The 20,999-nt window shown below is 39.4% G+C and overlaps 1 protein-coding gene across 1 annotated transcript in view; it reads left to right on the top strand.

Moving 5' to 3' along the window:
- Nucleotides 1-20,999, top strand: part of KDM7A (lysine demethylase 7A) — a 99,067-nt gene that overhangs the window by 56,129 nt on the left and 21,939 nt on the right. The window contains exons 8-11 of the mRNA XM_034965095.3: nucleotides 3,909-3,996; nucleotides 5,219-5,325; nucleotides 14,139-14,230; nucleotides 16,534-16,623. Of these exons, the coding sequence (XP_034820986.2) occupies nucleotides 3,909-3,996; nucleotides 5,219-5,325; nucleotides 14,139-14,230; nucleotides 16,534-16,623 (377 nt within the window). The remainder of the gene's footprint in view (nucleotides 1-3,908; nucleotides 3,997-5,218; nucleotides 5,326-14,138; nucleotides 14,231-16,533; nucleotides 16,624-20,999) is intronic.

The raw sequence follows: 20,999 nt of genomic DNA, 5'->3' as shown, positions 1-20,999 counted from the left end.
GTATTTATATCATTTGCCTTCATTTTTATTTTTATTGAGAAAAAATTCACATACCACAATATTCACCCTTTTAAAGTGTACAGCTCAGTGGTTTTTAGTAGATTAATAAAGTTGGGCAAATATCACCACTATCTAATTCCAGAACATTTTCATTGTCTCAAAAAGAAACCTCATACTCTTTAGCAGTCACTTCCCATTCCCGCCTCCACTGAGCCCCTGGCAACCATGAATGTACTTTCTGTCTCTGTGGATTTGCCTCTTTGGATACTTTATGTTGATGAAATCATACAATATGTGGGCTTTTGCGTCAGGCTTCTTTCACTCAGCATATTATTTTCTTTCTTTTTTTTTTTTTTTTTTTTTTTGAGACAGAGTCTTGCTCTGTCGCTCAGGCTGGAGTGCAGTGGCATGATGTCGGCTCACTGCAAGCTCCCCATCCCGGGTTCGTGCCATTCTCTTGCCTCAGCCTTCCAAGTAGCTGGGACTACAGGCGCCCGCCACCATGCCTGGCTAATTTTTTGTATTTTTAGTAGAGACGGGGTGTCACGTGTTAGCCAGGATGGTCTCAATCTCCTGACCTCGTGATCCGCCCACCAAAGTACTGGGATTACAGGCGTGAGCCTCCACGCCCGGCTGGCATACTATTTTCTAGGCTTATCCATGTTGTAGCATGTATCATTACTTCATCTTTTCATGGCCCAGTAATGTTCCATTGTGGGATATACAGGTTGAGCATCCCTAATGCAAAAGTCCAAAATCTGAAATGCTCCAAAATTGAAAGCTTTTGAGCATCTGCATGACCCTCAAAAGGAAATGCTTACTGAGGCATTTTGGATTTTGGATTTTCAGATTAGGGATGCTCAGCTGGTAAGTATGTAATGCAAATATTCCAAGATCCAAAAAAAATGTGAAATCTGAGTACTTCTGGTTCCAAGCATTTTGGATAAGGGGTACTCAGCTTTACCGTATTTTGTTTATCCATTCACCAGTTGGTGGACATTGGGTTGTTTCCACATTTTGACTATTTGAATGGTGCTGCTTCGAACATTTGTATACAGTTTTTTATGTGGAGGTATGTTTTCATTGCTTTTGGGTAAATACAGCTTGTAGTAGAATTGCTGCATTACATGGTTTAACTACGTTTAACTTCTTGAGGAATTGCTGACCCGTTCTCCAAATGGCTGCACCATTTTACGTTACCACCAGCAGTGTATTTGGGTTCAAGTTTCTCCACACCCTCACCAGTGCTGTAATTGCCTTCTATTCTATTCTAGTGGGTGTGATGTGTCATGATTTGGATTTGCATTTCCTTAATGAGTAATGATGCTGAGCATTTTTCTTGTTGGGCATTTGCATATTTTCTTTGGAGAAATATCTATATTCAAACCCTTTGCTCATTTTAACATTGGGTTGTCCTTTTTAATTGTTGAGTTTGTAAGCATTCTTTATTCTGTGTACTAGACCCATATCAGTATGTATGATTTGCAAATAATTTGCTCCCATTTTCTGGGTTATCTGCTCACTTTCTTGATAATATCCTTTGATGCACAAAAGTTTTTAATTTTGATAGTCTTAACTATGGTCAGCTCTCCATTGCTGTTAAAAACCAAGCCTGTAAGAATCTGGGCTGCTGTCCCAGGACAGTTAGGACAGCATAGGGTGTGTCTTGAGAGACCCTCAAAGAAAGGACTGAGTATCAGCCTTAGCTGTAGCCTCAAGTATAGGTATCAGGCCTCTCATTTTGAGATGTAAATGAATGTAGAGTATAGACTGTCCAGACCAGTGGTTTCGAGAACTGTGTGCTGGTTTTGGTGACCCTAATGACTGTAAAGTTCACAGGGATCTGTCCCTGCAGGTCCTGCTGAAAGCCTTGCCTCTGGTGTATATAATAACAAATGTATGTTGAATAAATGAAGACATGCCTTAGAACTACCAGAATATTTGCCTAGATTAGTAACAGTATTTTCATTGTGAATGGGCTCATTCACATTGTGAATGCCCCTCCCTTAAATCTTCCTACTTCTTGCTTTTATATTAGGTATTTCTAATATAATCATAAATTGACATTTATGATTCTTCAAATCATAAATTGACATTCATAGAATAATTTTTTAAATTGATTTAATGTCCTAACTAGAATATAAAGAAGAAATAAAAAGGTAATTTATAATGAAATGCTATTTCAGTATGTGCCTGTCTAGGCACAGCAGCATTAGAGAACAGAATGAAATAGTAATTGCATAAGGAAGGAAATCAATCTAGGTGTGTGTCAGTGGCAACACAAATTCTATCAGTAGCACTGGTGTAGGTACTGATACTTCCTGGAATATCAGAATCACGTGGAGGGCTGGTTACAACACAGATTGCTGGACCTCATGGCCAAGGTTCAGATTCTGTGGATCTGGAGTGGGCCTGAGAATGTGCATTTCTAACAAGTTATTGGCTGATTCAGGTGCTGCTGGTATGGGGACCATATTTGGAGAAACACTGCTATAGGCAATGTAATTCTTTTCCCAAGGTAATTAGTAACTGATAAGCTTCCAAACTACAGTACAGTTTTTGTATTTCAGGAAATTGTGCCAAAACCATGAAAATATACTGTGTGTGGGTGTCTGTATATACAGATATATGTAATAATATATAATAATGGAGTTCTAATTTCTAGGCTCAGATAGTTAATAGGACAGGCTTTGTACCTATATGAATGCGCAGGAAAATTTGACAGTCCCGAGTGATGCAGGACAATTTCATTTTGTATGGAACTGTCTCACATATTGTACTCCTGGCTCCCACTCACAAAATGCCAGTAGTGCTCCCAGATCATTGTGACAATTAGAAAAGCCCCTAAACGTTCCAAAACATCCTGAACAGGCAGTACTGCCGCTATTGAGAACCACTGATGTGTAGGATTTGGAGTTGGCACAGACTGCTAATTTGTGGTTTCAAGGTCAAGCTCAAGGCTTTGTGCCTTTGAGCACAGCAATGGGCACACTTGAAAGTGAGTCCTTTGAGGGTTTTTTGTTTTGTGTTACAGTTCAGTGAGGGGTCAAAAGATGAAAAATACAAAGAAAACGGGATTTGTGTATTTTAAAAGCTAATTTGCATACAAATATGTGTTTGTATTTATTTCTGGTGAAGTCTTTTAAGTCTGCCAACATTTTTTTCAAAAGTTAGACGTCATGTCTTAGAAATGGTTTTCACTTTGTAAGCATTTGTATGGGGATACAAAATATCATTTTTTGGCAACACCTATATTTGTAGGACCATAACCCTTCATAATTAAATGTGAGTAATCTACCTTTTCCTTCTACAGAGTCAGGTCTCAGGTTGACTCCTCTGATCCTCCTCTGCTTAGTCCTTTCGGGGCACTGATTTCAGGATGACACCAGGGCGATGGAGTGTCCCATCAATCCCAGTGTGTTCTCTAATGGAAAATGTGCTTTTCTAATTCAAACCAGATTTGGCTGGTCTCAAAGAGTAAAATCTTTAATATAAAGTTGGGTTGTGTTTTTAAGCTAAAAAACAAAAACAGGCTGGGCACAGTGGCTCACGCCTTAATTTCAGCACTTTGGGAGGCCAATGTGAGAGAATGACTTTGAGGCCAGGAGTTTGAGATCAGCCTGGGCAACAAAGTGAGACCCCATCTCTATTTTTAAAAAGAAAAAAACAAATACAGTAACAACTACAAAAACCGTCACCTTATTTCTCAAACTCAGCATAGAGCCTACCATATAATAGGCATTTAATAAATAATTAAATCTATAGATTGTAATAAACATTAACTTCTCTAGCACTGAAATATGAAGTAAACTGATATTGATATTTTGAGTTACTTCACAGGTAGATATCCTATTTGTTTAGTTTACATATTGAAAAATGACTGCTTTATGTATTTTCAACCATTTTAGGGTGGATCCATGCTGTGCTCACTTCTCAGGACTGTATGGCTTTTGGGGGGAACTTCCTGCACAACCTTAACATTGGCATGCAGCTCAGGTTTGTGTCATCAGTATTTAAATGACCTTTTGTCCTTTTTAAAAATAGGATACTTTTTTTTTTAACTTAAAAAAAATCAATAGCTTATTTTATTTGAGATTCCATGGAAATAGTCCCTGAGATATTATTAGGGATAGAAGCTTTTAACAAAAGTAGTATTTTAAAATTTTGCCAGGAGGATAATTTGCATTTCAAATCTAAAACAACAACAACAAAAGGGAACTTATTCAGATAATATTCCAAATTTCAAAATTTTGTGAAAATGTATGTGTTCTCCTTTGGCTATTTTTGCAGTGAGGGAGATGAACAAAATCTAGTCAGACTCAGATGTGACATATGGTGCTAGAAAAAAGCAACCGTAAGTCAGGACTGCTATCAAAACACCTGCTTTAATTTTGCTGCAGGTAAAGGATTAATAGCTGTTTCTCCTCTATATGAGAATTTGACCTTTGCATAACTCTCTTCTCCTAGTAGTCTAATGAGTGTTGACTTTTACTAGGTAACATTGCTTATGGTAAAAATGATTCCTGATTGATTAACTGCCTCAGGACTGGGAGAACTAGAAATACCTAGTAAGAAGCCATATCTCTGGACTTGCCTGAATGTGGTAACTCTTGTAACTTGGCACACTCATAGAGATCCCTAGAAGCTATGCATCTGTGTGTGGCGTTATTAGAGGAGATAGTGGCTTTTACAGGGCATAAGGCTTTAAGCAGCCTTAAACAGCTCCCACACCTACCAAGTGTGGATCTTGTCTTTTTGTACCTGAGCTGTCCCTGAGGGAGGGATGGCTCCTGTTTAATTCTTGCCAAGTGTGGTCTTGAGCTGGAATGCCTAGTGGAGCCTAAATAAAACTTTTTTGGGTGGGTATTGCACTGTTGTCTAACACATAGAGGTGTTTTCTGAAACACACAGTTTTATTTATTGTAGTAGAACCCGCGTAAAAATGTCTTTTGTTAAAACCAGGATACAAATCCCAAGGTGTGATCCTGATCTTCTGTGAAGTCCAATACAATTCTTAAGTATACCATCAAATTCCTTAAAGTCAGAACCTGGATAAGATCACAATTCAGTCTTGTCCAAATGTGATGTTGCTAAGAAATGTAAAATACTTTATTGGTCTTACATATCATGACCTGGTTATTTTATTTTCCAGTTGGTTACTTTCATCTAACTTTGAAATTCTAATATTAATATTAAAAATTTCTTCAAACTCATTTAGGTGTTATGAGATGGAGAAAAGGCTAAAAACACCAGATCTTTTCAAATTCCCTTTCTTTGAAGCCATATGTTGGTTTGTAGCCAAAAACTTGCTGGAAACCCTGAAAGGTAATTAATAATTTGCATGTTTGTATATGATATGATGCATATTGTTTGTAAATTCACTCATAGCCACCTGACAGAGTCCCTTTTCTAGTAGTGTATGGATGTCACTCCTATTTTGTTTTTTAAATAAGTGGTTTTCCCCCATCCAGCAACCTTTTTAGCAAGTTAGAGTCTTTAGTCCATAACCTGACAATCCATGTTCTTAAAAATTTGTTATGAAAGACCTGGATCAGAACAACGTAGGTAATATTAGAAATGTTCATTCCATCTAGTGCTCTAGAAGCCTGCATACATCATCAAGCACGTAACAGTGCCTGACTCTCAAAAATGCAGTTTATGTCAAGAGACTGTTACCTATTATATGTTCCCAAAATTTGCTTTTAAAAAAGCAAACTAGGCTGGGCACAGTGGTTCACGCCACTGATCCCAGCACTTTGGGAGGCCGAGGCAGGCAGATCACCTGAGGTCAGGAGTTCAAGACCAACCTGGCCAACATGGTGAAATCCTGTCTCTACTAAAAAAAAAAATTAGCCGGGCATCGTGGTGCATGCCTATAATCCCAGCTACTTGGGAGGCTGAGGCAGGAAGAATCGCTTGAACCCGGCGAGAGGCAGAGGTTGCATTGAGCCGAGATTATGCAATGGCGACAGAGCAAAACTCCATCTCCAAAAAAAAAAAAAAAAAAAAAAAAAAGTCAGGTTATGATTCTGTAGTTGAAGAAAAAAAACCTTTTTTGAACTTGTCTTTATAGTTGAACCCAAAAGCTACTTTATAAAAGGTGGAATTTCAGACTTTGATGTTTTAATCTTTTGGTTTAATTATCTTTGAGCACTCAAGTTGGAGACTGATGTCACTTGCTTCTATTTTCTGCTTTTCATCCTCTTGTGCTAGTGAGAATAGTTTGTCTGCTTTTTGTGTTGTCTAACTTTTCTAGTCAGTTTGTAAATAGTGCTACTATTATAATTGACAACTCTCAGAATAGACATAAACAGATTAAACAGTAAAGTTTATTGTGAACATTTGCTTCTTTTTCCATTTTAAAGTTAAACAAGAAGAAAAGGTAAAATGAAAAGAAATAACCAAAAATTTACTTCCCAAGATAGGATGTACAGAACTAAAATGATAAAACTCATATAACAATGGTACCCTAAACCACCCACCTCACAGCATAGTGCAGAGATGTCCTGGCAGTGCTTCTGGTGTGTGGGATGGGGGTAGAATCCCATGCATGAGAAGGAGACAGGTCCTTTCTTTACAAGACCAGTCTTTGCTCCAGAAATGAATCCTTATCGTGAATCCCTGACACGTTCAGTGTTTTCAGTTATTTTTCTTGGCTGTGGGAATGTCACAATGGACTGTAGAGTGTCATACATAGTTTTCAGTAAAATACTGGACAATAGAGTTTATAGTCTCCCATTTAAGTACAAGCCTAGACAGACAGGAACACTTATATACTTATAAAAACACAAATTTCCTTGTTTTGTGGAAATAAATCCCAACTATTGAACCTTCTGGTTAAGAGATTGACAACTCTATACTTGGTTCAGGATACTTTCTCCCCTCTTTTCTCTCTTCCTGTCCCAAGACTCCAAGTTCCTGTCTTATGGTTAGCTAGGAGAAACTATCCACGAACACACACACACACACACACACACACACACACACACACACACACACCTCTACCCTTGGGGTGATGCACAATGGTTTTTTTTTTTCTACTAATGTCTAAGAGAAGCTCATTCTTTAACTTCTTAAAACAAATTAAGAGCTTTACCTGAAAGACAAAATCTTGCCATTGCTCGTGAAGCCACAGGAGCAATTTGCTTAGTCTTAGAACTATTTAGTCTTTGTGTTAGGCCATCAAAAGTTCAGAAACATGGAGGTCTGATTGAAAGTATGACTATACGTTAAAGACTTTTTTAAAAAGGATTATTAGAAAAGGGTATTTGTAGGTTGTTTTAAGATGTTTCATTTTATTAGCCAGATCAGTGTAGAATACCTGGCAATCATAGTGATTCAATCCAGTCTCATCAAGGCAAAAGCCAAATGATCATTATAGCAATTGCCATCATTTTAAGCATTCATCCTGGAAACAGGAATAGTGGTCTTGTGACCCCAAAGTATGTCGTTCTTTTATCCGTAACCTTTTTACTTTACATTGTGGCCTATTGTTTGCCAGCTCTCAGACTGTTCTAAGGCTTATATGGTGGGTTAAATGAGGTTGAATCACCTGAAACTCTTTACTGTGTTTCATGTCAGTGATAGTAAAACAGTGAACCAGTTTGGATTTGTGTAAGGAAATTAGCCACTGTGCAGAAGCGAAATCCTTTGTTTCAACTTAGCTGAATTTTGGACCACATCTAATATATTTTGTTTGTTTTAGATTATCACAATTTGATTAAAAAACTCAAAGAAGACATTTTTGTTTATGTGTGTTTATATTTACTTTATTATGTTATTAAAATAGTTGATTATATAGATCACACACGCACTGCATATACACACACACATTCATACCGTGTAAAGAACAAGGCTGTTCTTACTCAGGTAACCACCACCCAAATTAAGCAAAAACAGCTTTGCCAATACCTTAGAAATGCTCTGTTACCTTTCTCATTACACCTTTCCGCTTCCCTTCTAGAGATAACCATTATCCTGACCTTTGTGATAATACTTTTCTTCAGTTTTATCACCTGTGTTATAAACTAAAATAATTTAATTTTCTCCATTTGTAAACTTCCTACAAATAAATTCATACTGGTATTCTCTTGTAACCTTTTACTCAGCATTGTTTGTGAGATTCATCCATGTTTTTGTGTGTGGCTGTAGTTCTTTTTCATTGCTAGAGTATTCTGTTGTATGAATATACTATGATATATATATATACACACACACACACACTGATTCTGCAAGTTTGACATTTTGGAGTTATTTTTGGTTTTTGACAATTACGGAAAATGCTGCTAAGAAGTTCTTGTCTTTGTCACCTAGTACAAGAATTACTCCAGAAAACAGGCCTAATTGCTAGGTCATAGGTAGAATTTAGCAGTTGCTGCCAAATTGTTTCCAATTCCCATTTCCATGGCAGGGCAAGAGAGTTCCCAAAGCTCTATGCTCTGGCCAACACTTGGTATTGTTAGGTTATAATTTTTGCAAATCTCATGGATATAAAGTAGTATTCTTTGTGCTTTTAATGTGCATTTCCCTGATTATTGATAGAATCGGGTAGTTTTTTTCATATGTGTATAAGCCTTTTGGATTTTCTCTTTACTGAAGGACAAAATTTCTTAAATTTAAAATAGTATTTTTTTCAACTTTTATGGTTAGTGCTTTCTGTGCCTGGTTTAAGTAGTTCTTTCTTATCCCAAGGTCTTGCAGAGATCCTTGTTTTCTAAAAGCTTTTACTGTCTTGTGTTTTGCATTTAGGCCTTTAACTCACTTGCAATTGATTTTTTTCTTTTTTTTTTCTTTCTTTTTTTTTTTTGTGTGTGAGTGTTGGGAGTATTTTCACTTGCTTTCATATAAATATCCACTTATCCTAGCACCATATTTTGAGTAATCTATTCTTTTTCTGTTCTTCATAAACACTGCTCCTGTCCTATATCATGTGTTGATATCTGTGTAGGTCCTGGGATATACACACACACACTCAGCCACCCTTCTGTTCCAGTGGGCTAGCAGTCTGTCTCTCCACCAAGCATACTATCTTATTAACTTTTGATAAGACTTGATATCTGGTAGGTCCTCCTTCAAGTATGTCTTTGCTTTTCTTTCCCCTTTCATTTTTATATAAATTTTTGAGTTACCCTATTACAAGCTGACACCACCCTACCAAAAGCAACCAAACAAGTAAATAAAAACATGGAGATTTTTATTTTGAAGATGTTAACTCTAGAGATCAATTTGGGCAAAATTTGATGTCAATAAATATTGAATTTTCTAAAAATGACATGGAACATCTCTTTATTTAGATCTTTAATGTCTTTTGGCATTTCTTAATTTTTTTTGGTAAAAATTTTGCATATATATGTCTTGCTAGATTTATTCCAAAGTATTTCTTTTTTTAGTGCTGTTATAAAAACACATATCATTGTATTAGTCTGTTCTTGCATTGCTATAAAGAAACACCTGACACTGGGTAATTTATAAAGAAAAGGGGTTTGATTGGCTCAGGAACCTCAGGCTCTACAGGAAGCACGATGCTGGCATCTGCTTAGCTTCTGGGGAGGCCTCAGGAGACATAACCATGGTGGAAGGCAAAGGGGAGCAGGAGCAAGATAGGGTGAAGGGGGAGGTGCTACACACTTTAAAACAACCAGATCTCACAAGAACTCACTTGTCGTGAGAACAGCACCAAGAGGATGGTGCAAAACCATTCATGAAGGATCCAGCCCCATGATCAAATCACCTCCCACCAGGCCCCTCTAACAGTTGGGGATTACAATTGAACATGAGATTTAGGTAGGGATGCAGATCTAAACCGTATCAGTCATTACTATGTATATACATATGGTTGAATTCACAGGAAATTTCTGTTTTTGTACTTCAAAAATAGTCAAATATTAGCAATTTCATATGGTTCAACTTACCATGTGATACTGGAATATAGAAGCAGTTAATTTTTATACTGATTTTAGCAACCTTGTTAAAATCTATTATTTAATCATTTATCTGACGCTTTTTTAAAATTCTCTAATACACAGTCATATACATCCTTATTGAATAATGACAGTCTTGTTCCTTCTTTTCTAATATTTATATCTTTTTTTTTCATTGCTTTACCGGGTTGTCTAGGACCTCCAGGGAAATAGTGAATAGAAATGGCAAAGGTGGGCAGCTCTATCTTTGTTCCCAGTCTCAGAAGGAAAGCTTTCAATCTTTTGCCATTATCACCTTTGTTGTAGGCTTTTTGTTGATAACCTTTATCAAGTGCTTGTCTATTCTAAGCTAGCTAAGAGGTTGTTTTTTCCTTTCTTTTTTTTGTGGGGGACGGAGTCTCATTCTGTCACCCAGGCTGGAGTGCAGTGGCACGATCTTGGCTCACTGCAACCTCCGCCTCCTGGGTTCACGCGATTCTCCTGCCTCAGCCTCCTGAGTAGCTGGGATTACAGACGCACACCACCACACCCAGCTATTTTTTGTGTATTTTTAGTAGAGACAGGGTTTCACTATGTTGGCCAGACTGTCTCGAACTCCTGATCTCATGATCCCCCCGCCTTGGCCTCCAAAAGTGCTGGGATTACAGGTGTGAGCCACTGCGCCCCGCCTTTCCTTTCTTTTAAAAAATGATCAGTGGTAGTTTAATTTTTATCAAAAGCTTTGCCTGCATATATGAAAAGTTCCATGATTTTTCTTCTTTAACCTTTTAATTTAGTGGTTATATTGATTTTCTAATATTAACCCAACCTATAATTTTTATATACCATTAGGTTAGTATATGGTTTATATTCTACCTATATGTTTATATTTTATATATTCTATATATATTTACATATTACATATGAGTGTGTGCATATGTGTGTATTTTTTTGATTTTGGCACATGAGTGAAATTGGCTTGTGCTTTGTTTTCTCATACTGTCCTTGTTAGATTTTGGTATGAAAGTTATGCTAGCCTCAGACAAAAAGTTGGGATTGCTCCTTCTGTTTCTGGTCTCTGGAGAAGTTTGTGTATGATTGGAATGATTTTCTTGAATGACTAATAGAACTCACTGGTGATCTGGGTCTATAGTTTTTTTTGTGGGAAGATTTTTGACTGCTGAGTCAGTATCTTTAGTGATTAAAGGACCATAAAGGTTTACTAACTAATTATCGAGTTCATTTGTATAAATTATTTTCTTAAAATGTATCTAGAAATTACATATAAAATTTGACGTTTGTTGGCAGAAAGTTCTTCATGTTACCCTCTTACCTACTGTGGCATTTGTAATGACATTATTTCTATTCTCCATACTGGATATTTGTGCCTGTTTTCTCTTTATATTAATTTTGTGTGTGTGTGTTTTTTAAGAACTTGTTCGAGGCTCTGTTTGCTGTTTTGTTAATTTTTGGCTTATGATTTGTATCAGTTTTTTTGGCATTAAAACTTTTTTGTGCATCTTCAGCTCATTAATTTTCAGCCTTCTAACATAAATATTTAAAGCTATACATTTCCCTGTATGTATAGTATACAACACATTTTGATATGCTTTCATTATTTAACCAACATATTGTCTGATTTCCAGTGTTTTTCTTTGATCCAAATGTTAGTCTATTTTTTAATATTTGCATTTCTTAATTTCTAAACATAGGGGCTTTCTTTAGCTTACCTGCATTATGAACATATATATGGTTTAGATCTTGGACTTTGATGAGACTTGTTTATGGTCCTGGAATATGGATGAGTTTTGTAAGTGTTCTGTGTGTGTTTGAAAAGAATGTGTATTCTGCAGTTGCTGAGTACGATATTCTATTTATGGCCATTGAATCAAGCTTTATATTGTTCAAATTGAATATATGCCTAGGGATTTTTTTGTTTTTAGTTCACTTACTCTGTCTCTTACCAAGAGAAATATTTGAAAATCTTCCACTGTGATTGTGGAGTTATTTCTCCATGTAGTTCTGTCTAGTTAATTGTTTTCTATATATTCTTTTTATTTATTTATTTATTTTTATTGATCATTCTTGGGTGTTTCTCGCAGAGGGGGATTTGGCAGGGTCATAGGACAATAGTGGAGGGAAGGTCAGCAGATAAACAAGTGAACAAAGGTCTCTGGTTTTCCTAGGCAGAGGTCCCTGCGGCCTTCCGCAGTGTTTGTGTCCCTGGGTACTTGAGATTAGGGAGTGGTGATGACTCTTAAGGAGCATGCTGCCTTCAAGCATCTGTTTAACAAAGCACATCTTGCACCGCCCTTAATCCATTTAACCCTGAGTGGACACAGCACATGTTTCAGAGAGCACGGGGTTGGGGGTAAGGTCATAGATTAACAGCATCCCAAGGCAGAAGAATTTTTCTTAGTACAGAACAAAATGGAGTCTCCCATGTCTACTTCTTTCTACACAGACACAGCAACAATCTGATTTCTCTCTCTTTTCCCCACATTTCCCCCTTTTCTATTGGACAAAACTGCCATCGTCATCATGGCCCGTTCTCAATGAGCTGTTGGGTACACCTCCCAGACGGGGTGGCGGCTGGGCAGAGGGGCTCCTCACTTCCCAGAAGGGGCGACCGGGCAGAGGTGCCCCCCACCTGCCGGACGGGGTGGCTGGCTGGGCGGGGGCTGCCCCCCACCTCCCTCCCTGACGGGGCGGCTGGCCGGCCGGGGGCTGGCCCCCACCTGCCTCCCAGACGGGGTGGCTGGCTGGGCGGGGGCTGCCCCCCACCTCCCGGACGGGGCGGCTGCCGGGCAGAGACGCTCCTCACTTCCCGGATGGGGCAGCTGCCGGGCGGAGGGGCTCCTCAGTTATCAGAAGGGGCGGCTTCCGGGCGGAGGGGCTCCTCAGTTATCAGAAGGGGCGGCTTCCGGGCGGAGGGGCTCCTCAGTTATCAGAAGGGGCGGCTTCCGGGTGGAGGGGCTGCTCACTTCTCAGACGGGGCGGCTGCCGGGCGGAGGGGCTCCTCACTTCTCAGACGGGGCAGCCAGGCAGAGGCGCTCCCCACATCTCAGATGATGGGCGGCCGGGCAGAGACGCTCCTCACTTCCTAGATGGGATGGCAGCTGGGAAGAGGCGATTCTCACTTCCCAGACTGGGCAGCTGGGCAGAGGGGCTCCTCACATCCCAGACGATGGGCGGCCAGGCAGAGACGCTCCTCACTTCCCAGACGGGGTGGCGGCCGGGCAGAGGCTGCAATCTCGGCACTTTGGGAGGCCAAGGCAGGCGGCTGGGAGGTGGAGGTTGTAGCGAGCCGAGATCACGCCACTGCACTCCAGCCTGGGCAACATTGAGCACTGAGTGAATGAGACTCCGTCTGCAATCCCGGCACCTCGGGAGGCCGAGGCTGGCAGATCACTTGTGGTTAGGAGCTGGAGACCAGCCCGGCCAACACAGCGAAACCCTGCCTCCACCAAAAAAATACGAAAACCAGTCAGGCGTGGCGGCGCGCGCCTGCAATCGCAGGCACTCGGCAGGCTGAGGCAGGAGAATCAGGCAGGGAGGTTGCAGTTAGCCGAGATGGCGGCAGTACAGTCCAGCTTCCGCTCGGCATCAGAGGGAGACCGTGGAAAGGGGAGGGGGAGGGGGAGGGGCGTTTTCTATATTTTCAATACTATGTTATTGAGTACAAATTCTAAGTGGTTACATACGTCTTTCTGGTGATTTGAATCCTTGGTCATTATGAAATAACCCTTTATTAATGACAGTTACACCCCCTTTCTTTTGGAAGCTTGGTATCTTTTTCCCATCCTTTTATTTGAAACCTTTCTATATTTTTTAATATGGTATGTGTGCATATTTAACTTATTTTAAAATCTGGCCAGATACAGTGGCTCATGCCTATAATCCTAGCACTTTGGAAGGCCAGGGCTGGAGGACTGCTTGAAGCCAGGAGTTTGAGACCAGCCTGGGCAACATACTGAGACCCCATCTCTACACAAAAAAATTAAATCCAATGAAATGGCCTTTCTTTTAACTGGAGTATTTAGTAAATTACATTGAATGTAATTCTGTTTCTTTATTGTCTTTTTGAATTGATTGTTTCATATTTCACTTTTTATATTTTTATTAATTTGGAAGTTATATAGTTTTATATTTGGTGGCTACTCAAAATCTGAAGTTAATCCCTTTAACTTTAGAACATTTTAACTATTTTTTTTTCTCACCCCATTTCCATTCCTACAGAACTGAGAGAAGATGGTTTCCAGCCTCAAACTTACCTAGTACAGGGAGTGAAAGCACTGCATACTGCTTTAAAATTATGGATGAAAAAAGAAGTAAGTTGTTTCAACAGTGAAATCACTGTGTTTTATGTCACAAGATTAGAAAAACAGAGTCCTTGTGCTATTTTGGCAGCACGTGTGAATGCCAGTAGTAGAGGGAATAGAAATCATGCCTTTATATACAACCTGCATTTTATTATTCAGTATATACAAATGTACTGGCTTCTTTTATGAGAATAAAGTATTTATTTCTTTAATCTTCAACCTGGAAAAGAAAGTAATTCAAGTATATTTAGGAAATTGACTAAGAAATGAACATATAGGTAACATTGAGCTCTTACAGTTGTGCTATAGTGTGCTGAGAGCACTGTGCTTAATCTTTATACACATAATCTCATTTAATCCTCAATGCCAACTGTGTGAGGTCTAGGTGCTGTTGGTACCACCATTCTACATATGGGAAAGCCAAGGTTCAAAGAGTTAAGTAACTTGCCCAAGAGAACTGGTGAAGTTAGGACTTAAAACTTAGATCTCTGGGACTGCAAAGCCTATGCTCGTTACCACTCTGCTAGATTTATGTAAAAGTGAAGGAAAGGAGAGACCAAATTTCAAGCATGAGCTTTCCATTTTCATGAAAATATGAGCTAGTTGTTTGCATTTGAATCCCACCACCTCCAGATCTCCATTTGGAATTAGTGTTTCCTTCCCTTATGCATCCATGCTATATTTCTTGTGCCTATGGGCTTAAAACAGACGTTTATAAAGTAATATATTTGTGTTTCCTTCAACTGGGTCTGTGAGCTCTTGAACAGGGACTGTCTTTCTCATCTTTATTATTATAACTCCATGGAACTTTGCACATAATACTTTAATAGGTGATACATACATATGTGAGCTGATGAAAATACATGTCCATATTAATTTCTTTTTTTTTTTTTTAGACAGAGTCTCAATCTGTTGCCCAGGCTGGATTGCAGCGGTGCGATCTCGGCTCGCTGCAACCTACGCCTCCTGGGTTCAAGTGATTCTCCTGCCTCAGCCTCCCAAGTAGTTGGGACTACAGGCACGCACCACCACGCCTAGTTAATTTTTGTATGTTTTAGTAGAAATGAGGTTTCGCCATGTTGGCCAGGCTGGTCTTGAGCTCCTGACCTCAGGTGATCCACCCGTCTTGGCCTTCCAAAGTCCTGGAATTACAGTCATGAGCCACTGTGCCTGACTGTGTCCATATTAATTTCTTGAATGTCCCCTTGAAATAAAAATCTTGCTCTTAAGAAATACTGGGAGACAGTAATTAATAGGTTACTGCCTCAATGATTTTATACTCCCTTTTCAATGTATTATCATTGCTACATATCTGCCAGAGCACAACAGTGTGGAAGCATTCAGGAAAATAAAAATCATGTCCTCCACTGTGAAAGACCTTATTGTCTAGGGGACAAGGAAAGCCATAAGCAAATTTAAAACTGTTTAACAAGATAAAAACAAAACAAAGCAAATGTTGCCAAAACTGTATAATTTGTTTCCTACTGAAGGCTTTAGATGTGTGATTCTCAAATTTGTGACTTTATCAGAATTCCCTTTAGAGCTTTTTTTTTTTTGAGACAGAGTCTCTGTTGTGCAGACTAGAGTGCAGTGGCACAATCTCGGCTCACTGCAACCTCCACTTCCTGGGTTCAAGTGATTCTCCTACCTCACCCTCCTGAGTAGCTGGGATTCCATGCCCGGCTTAGTTTTGTATTTTTAGTAGAGACGGGGTTTTGCCATGTTGGCCAGGCTGGGCTCAAACTTCTGACCTCAGGTGATCTGCCAGCCTTGGCCTCCCAAAGTGTTGGGATTACAGGCGTGAGTCACTGCGCCCGGCCTTCCCCTTTCCTATTGATGGGATCTTTTTTCTATTTTGCTTTTGACTATTAAAAGAAAAAAAAGTACAAAAATTTATTCAAATTAGATTTCCCAAGAGAAATTAGGATTACGTTAGTGTCTGTGTTCTCCTTAAAAATCCTTATGCATTATGAATTAAATGTTAAGCTTAATTTGTCACTTTACGAATTAGTAGTAGTAGTTAGAATTACAGTAGGCTTTGAGGAGTAGAGTACAAGGTTACTACTCAATATAAAGCAAAATTCACTGTGAGACTAGTCTGTTTTTAACACAGTCTAAGAGGATTTTGTATGTTAATGAGAATCTCCTTAGAAGGCATTATACTAGCTACACGAACTCTGAAACCTGGCTTACTAGTATTTGGCGATGTCTGTAACAGTTTAGAGAATCCAAAAATTGGTTTAGTAAATTTGTTTTTACATATTAAAGTGTAAATAACTTTGGTTTTCTTATTTTTGTTAATCCAAATACAGCTTGTATCTGAACATGCCTTTGAAATTCCAGACAATGTTAGACCTGGACACCTTATTAAAGAACTTTCTAAAGTAATTCGAGCAATAGAGGTAAGAGTGGAAACTGTCATGTAAATGCTTGATTATTATCTGCTTTGAGAAGCAAATGGATCTATTCCACTCTCTACAAATATTTAAAAACTCTTACACACTTAGAAGAAATATAATGAGCTGAGTCTTTGGAGGTTTCTCAGGTTTTCAGGCCTCTGAAGTCCTTAAGAGAAATTTAAATATTGTATTCTAATGAATTCTAATGGAGTAATAAGGAAACAGTTACTAGTTTAGGATACTTAAAAAAATCAAAAATACAGAGTATAAACAGTAGAACTTTCAGATCCAGTTAATTTCAGCTACCCAGAGAGGAATACATGTTTATGTAATTAGAACAAGAGAAGAAATGTAAGGTGAATGAGTCAAGCTAGGGAAGCTGGGATGGAGAGAGGGATGATAAGCAGTAGAGTGGGGCAAGGAGATGCTTAGGTAAATGCCCTTTAATAAAAGCTCATAAAATCTGATGAGATGTTTTAATTTATTAATTGAGAGCTATTCTCGGTGTTTAAGAAAGGGTGTTTTAAAGTAATTCTTCAAGAAGGTTGTTCTGTTAGTGTCTAGCTTAAATTGAGAGGAAATTAGGTGGAGGAATGGAGGCCAGCTGATGATTTAACAGCTTACATTAGGGCTGTGTTTGGAGAATGGAAAGAGGTATACATTTACAAAATACTAAAATGCTTGCTTTAATATCAATGGATAGAATGTGTAATTCTCAATGTGTTCAGATAGAGGAGAAAAATATGTTCTGTTTTTAAAGTGTTGCAGTAATCACATTTAAATTGATTTAGTATCAAAAGTCATATATCTAATCTTAAATATATATGTAAGTTTATACATATATAAATCTCATGCATGATAACCAACATGAAGAATAAACTTACTGTGAAAGGTATGATTCTATATGAAGAAAAACTATAAATCTTTACTTTTGGAAGTAAAACAGTAGTTAAATAAATGGGAGTGTCAGTCAGCTCTAAATTAGTATTACAAATTTAAAGTGGTAAAATACACTTGGAAGAGTAATTAAACTGGTCCAGAGAGCAGCCAGTTCAGGATGGATCAGAAGAATGAAAGGATCCATATTTGTTATGACCTGAAATTCAAGTTTAAGTGGGTGTCTGTTATTTTATCTGGCAATCCTATCCAGGAAGGATGTCTCCAGAGAAAAATATAAAATTATTAGATTACCAAATGTGTTTGAATGTTTGTATTCTTCTAGTGGATAATTTGGGAATCAATTAGTGATTGAATAAGGGAATGTAATGACAATATGTTATGTGGTGCTGGGTTATCAATAATTTTTACCAAGTCCAATTTACTGAATATTGAAGGAAAGGGAGGTATGTGCATGTTTAAGAGAGGTGTGTAAGGATTAAGACTTCATCTTGCATGATAGGAATTCAGTAATATCTGAAGCTGAAAACAGTATAAACATATCATTTTGTAATTTGGAGGCAAATAACTACAGGGAAAACCATTTAGAAGAGTTGGAAGTCCTGGCTATATACCTAAAAGAATTGATAGCAGGGACTCAAACAGGTATTTGTACACCTACGTTTATAGCAGCATTATCCACAATAGCCAAAAGATAGACCAAGCAACCCAGGTGTCCATCAGCAGGTGAATAGATAAAGTGTGGGACATACTCACAGTGGAATACTACTCAGCCTTATAAAAGAAGGAAATGCTGACTGGGAGGATTCCAAGATGGCCAAATAGGAACAGCTCCAGTCTACAGCTCCCAGCGTGAGCGACGCAGAAGATGGGTCAGTTCTGCATTTCCAACTGAGGTACTGGGTTCATCTCACTGGGGCTTGTTGGACAGTGGGTGCAGCCCACGGAGCATGAGCCAAAGCAGGGCGGTGCATCGCCTGTCCCAGGAAGTGCAAGGGGTCGGGGAGTTCCCTTTCCTAGCTAAGGGAAGCCGTGACAGACGGTACCTGGAAAATCGGGACACTCCCACCTTAATACTGCACTTTTCCAATGGTCTTAGCAAACAGCACATCAGGACGTTATATCCTGTGCTGGCTCCAAGGGTCCCACACCCATGGAGCCTTGGTCACTGCTAGCACAGCAGTCTGAGATCAAACTGCAAGGCGGCAGCGAGGTTAGGGGAGGGGCATCCACCATTGCTGAGGCTTGAGTAGGTAAATGAAGCAGCCAGGAAGCTCAAACTGGGTGGAGCCCACCACAGCTCAAGGAGGCCTGCCTGCCTCTGTAGACTCCACCTCTGGGGGCAGGGCATAGCTGAACAAAAGGCAGCAGAAACTTCTGCAGACTTAAACGTCCCTGTCTGACAGCTTTGAAGAGAGTAGTGGTTCTCCCAGCACACAGCTTGAGATCTGAGAACGGACAGACTGCCTCCTCAAGTGGGTCCCTGACCCCTGGGTAGCCTAAATGGGAGACACCTCCCAGTAAGGGCCGACTGACACCTCATACAGCTGGGTGCCCCTCTGAGACGAAGCTTCCAGAGGAAGGATCAGGCAGCAACCTTTGCTGTTCTGCAATATTTGCAGCCTCCGCTGGTGATACCCAGGCAAACAGGGTCTGGAGTGGACCTCCAGCAAATTCCAACAGACCTGCAGCTGAGGGTCTTGACTGTTAGAAGGAAAACAAACAGAAAGGACATCCACACCAAAACCCCATCTCTAGGTCACCATCATCAAAGACCAAAGGTAGATAAAACCACAAAGACGGGGAAAAAACAGAGCAGAAAAGCTGAAAATTCCAAAAATCAGAGTGCCTCTTCCCCTCCAAAGGAACGCAGCTTCTCGTCAGCAACGGAACGAAGCTGGACGGAGAATGACTTTGACAAGTTGACAGAAGTAGGCCTCAGAAGATCAGTAATAACGAACTTCTCTGAGCTAAAGGAGGATGTTCGAACCCATCGCAAAGAAGCTAAAAACCTTGAAAAAAAGATATGACAAATGGCTAACTAGAATAAGCAGCACAGAGAAAACCTTAAATGACCTGATGGAGCTGAAAACCATGGCAAAAGAACTATGTGACGCATGCACAAGCTTCGGTAGCTGATTTGATCAAGTGGAAGAAAGGGTATCAGTGATTGAAGATCAAATGAATGAAATGAAGCAAGAAGAGAAGTTTAGAGAAAAAAGAGTAAAAAGAAACAAACAAAGCCTCCAAGAAATATGGGACTATGTGAAAAGACCAAATGTACGTCTGATAGGTGTACCTGAAAGTGACGGGGAGAATGGAACCAAGTTGGAAAACACTCTTCAGGATATTATCCAGGAGAACTTCCCCAACCTAGCAAGGCGGGCCAACATTCAAATTCAGGAAATACAGAGAACGCCACAAAGATACTTCTTGAGAAGAGCAACTCCAAGACACATAATTGTCAGATTCACCAAAGTTGAAATGAAGGAAAAAATGTTAAGGGCAGCCAGAGAGAAAGGTCGGGTTACCCACAAAGGGAAGCCCATCAGACTGACAGCAGATCTCTCGGCAGAAACTCTACAAGCCAGAAGAGAGTGGGGGCCAATATTCAACATTCTTGAAGAAAACAATTTTCAACCCAGAATTTCATATCCAGCCAAACTAAGCTTCATAAGTGAAGGAGAAATAAAATCCTTTACAGAGAAGCAAATGCTGAGAGATTTTGTCACCACCAGGCCTGCCTTACAAGAGCTCCTGAAGGAAGCACTAAACATGGAAAGGAACAACTGAGACCAGCCACTGCAAAAACATGCCAAATTGTAAAGACCATCAAGGCTAGGAAGAAACTGCACCAACTAACGAGCAAAATAAGCAGCTAACATCATAATGAGCGGATCAAATTCACACATAACAATATTAACCTTAAATGTAGATGGGCTAAATGCTCCAATTAAAAGACACAGACTGGCAAACAGGATAAAGAGTCAAGACCCATCAGTGTGCTGTATTCAGAGACCCATCTCACCTGCAGAGACACACATAGGCTCAAAATAAAGGGATGGAGGAAGATCTACCAAGCAAGTGGAAAACAAAAAAAAGGCAGGGGTTGCAACCTAGTCTCTGATAAAACAGACTTTAAACCAACAAAGATCAAAAGAGACAAAGAAGGCCATTACATAATGCTAAAAGGATCAATTCAACAAGAAGAGCTAACTATCCTAAATATATATGCACCCAGATTCATAAAGCAAGTCCTTAGAGACCTACGAAGAGACTTTAGACTCCCAGACAATAATAATGGGAGACTTCAACACCCCACTGTCAACATTAGACAGATCAACAAGACAGAAAGTTAACAAGAATATCCAGGAATTGAACTCAGCTTGCACCAAGTGGACCTGATAGACATCTACAGAACTCTCCACCCCAAATCAATAGAATGTACATTCTTCTCAGCACTACATCGCACTTATTCCAAA

The sequence above is a fragment of the Pan paniscus genome, chromosome 6 (genome assembly GCF_029289425.2).
Source record: "Pan paniscus chromosome 6, NHGRI_mPanPan1-v2.0_pri, whole genome shotgun sequence".
Taxonomy (NCBI): domain Eukaryota; kingdom Metazoa; phylum Chordata; class Mammalia; order Primates; family Hominidae; genus Pan; species Pan paniscus.
Note: the sequence above shows the minus strand (reverse complement) of the source record. Positions and strands in the feature narration are given on the sequence as shown.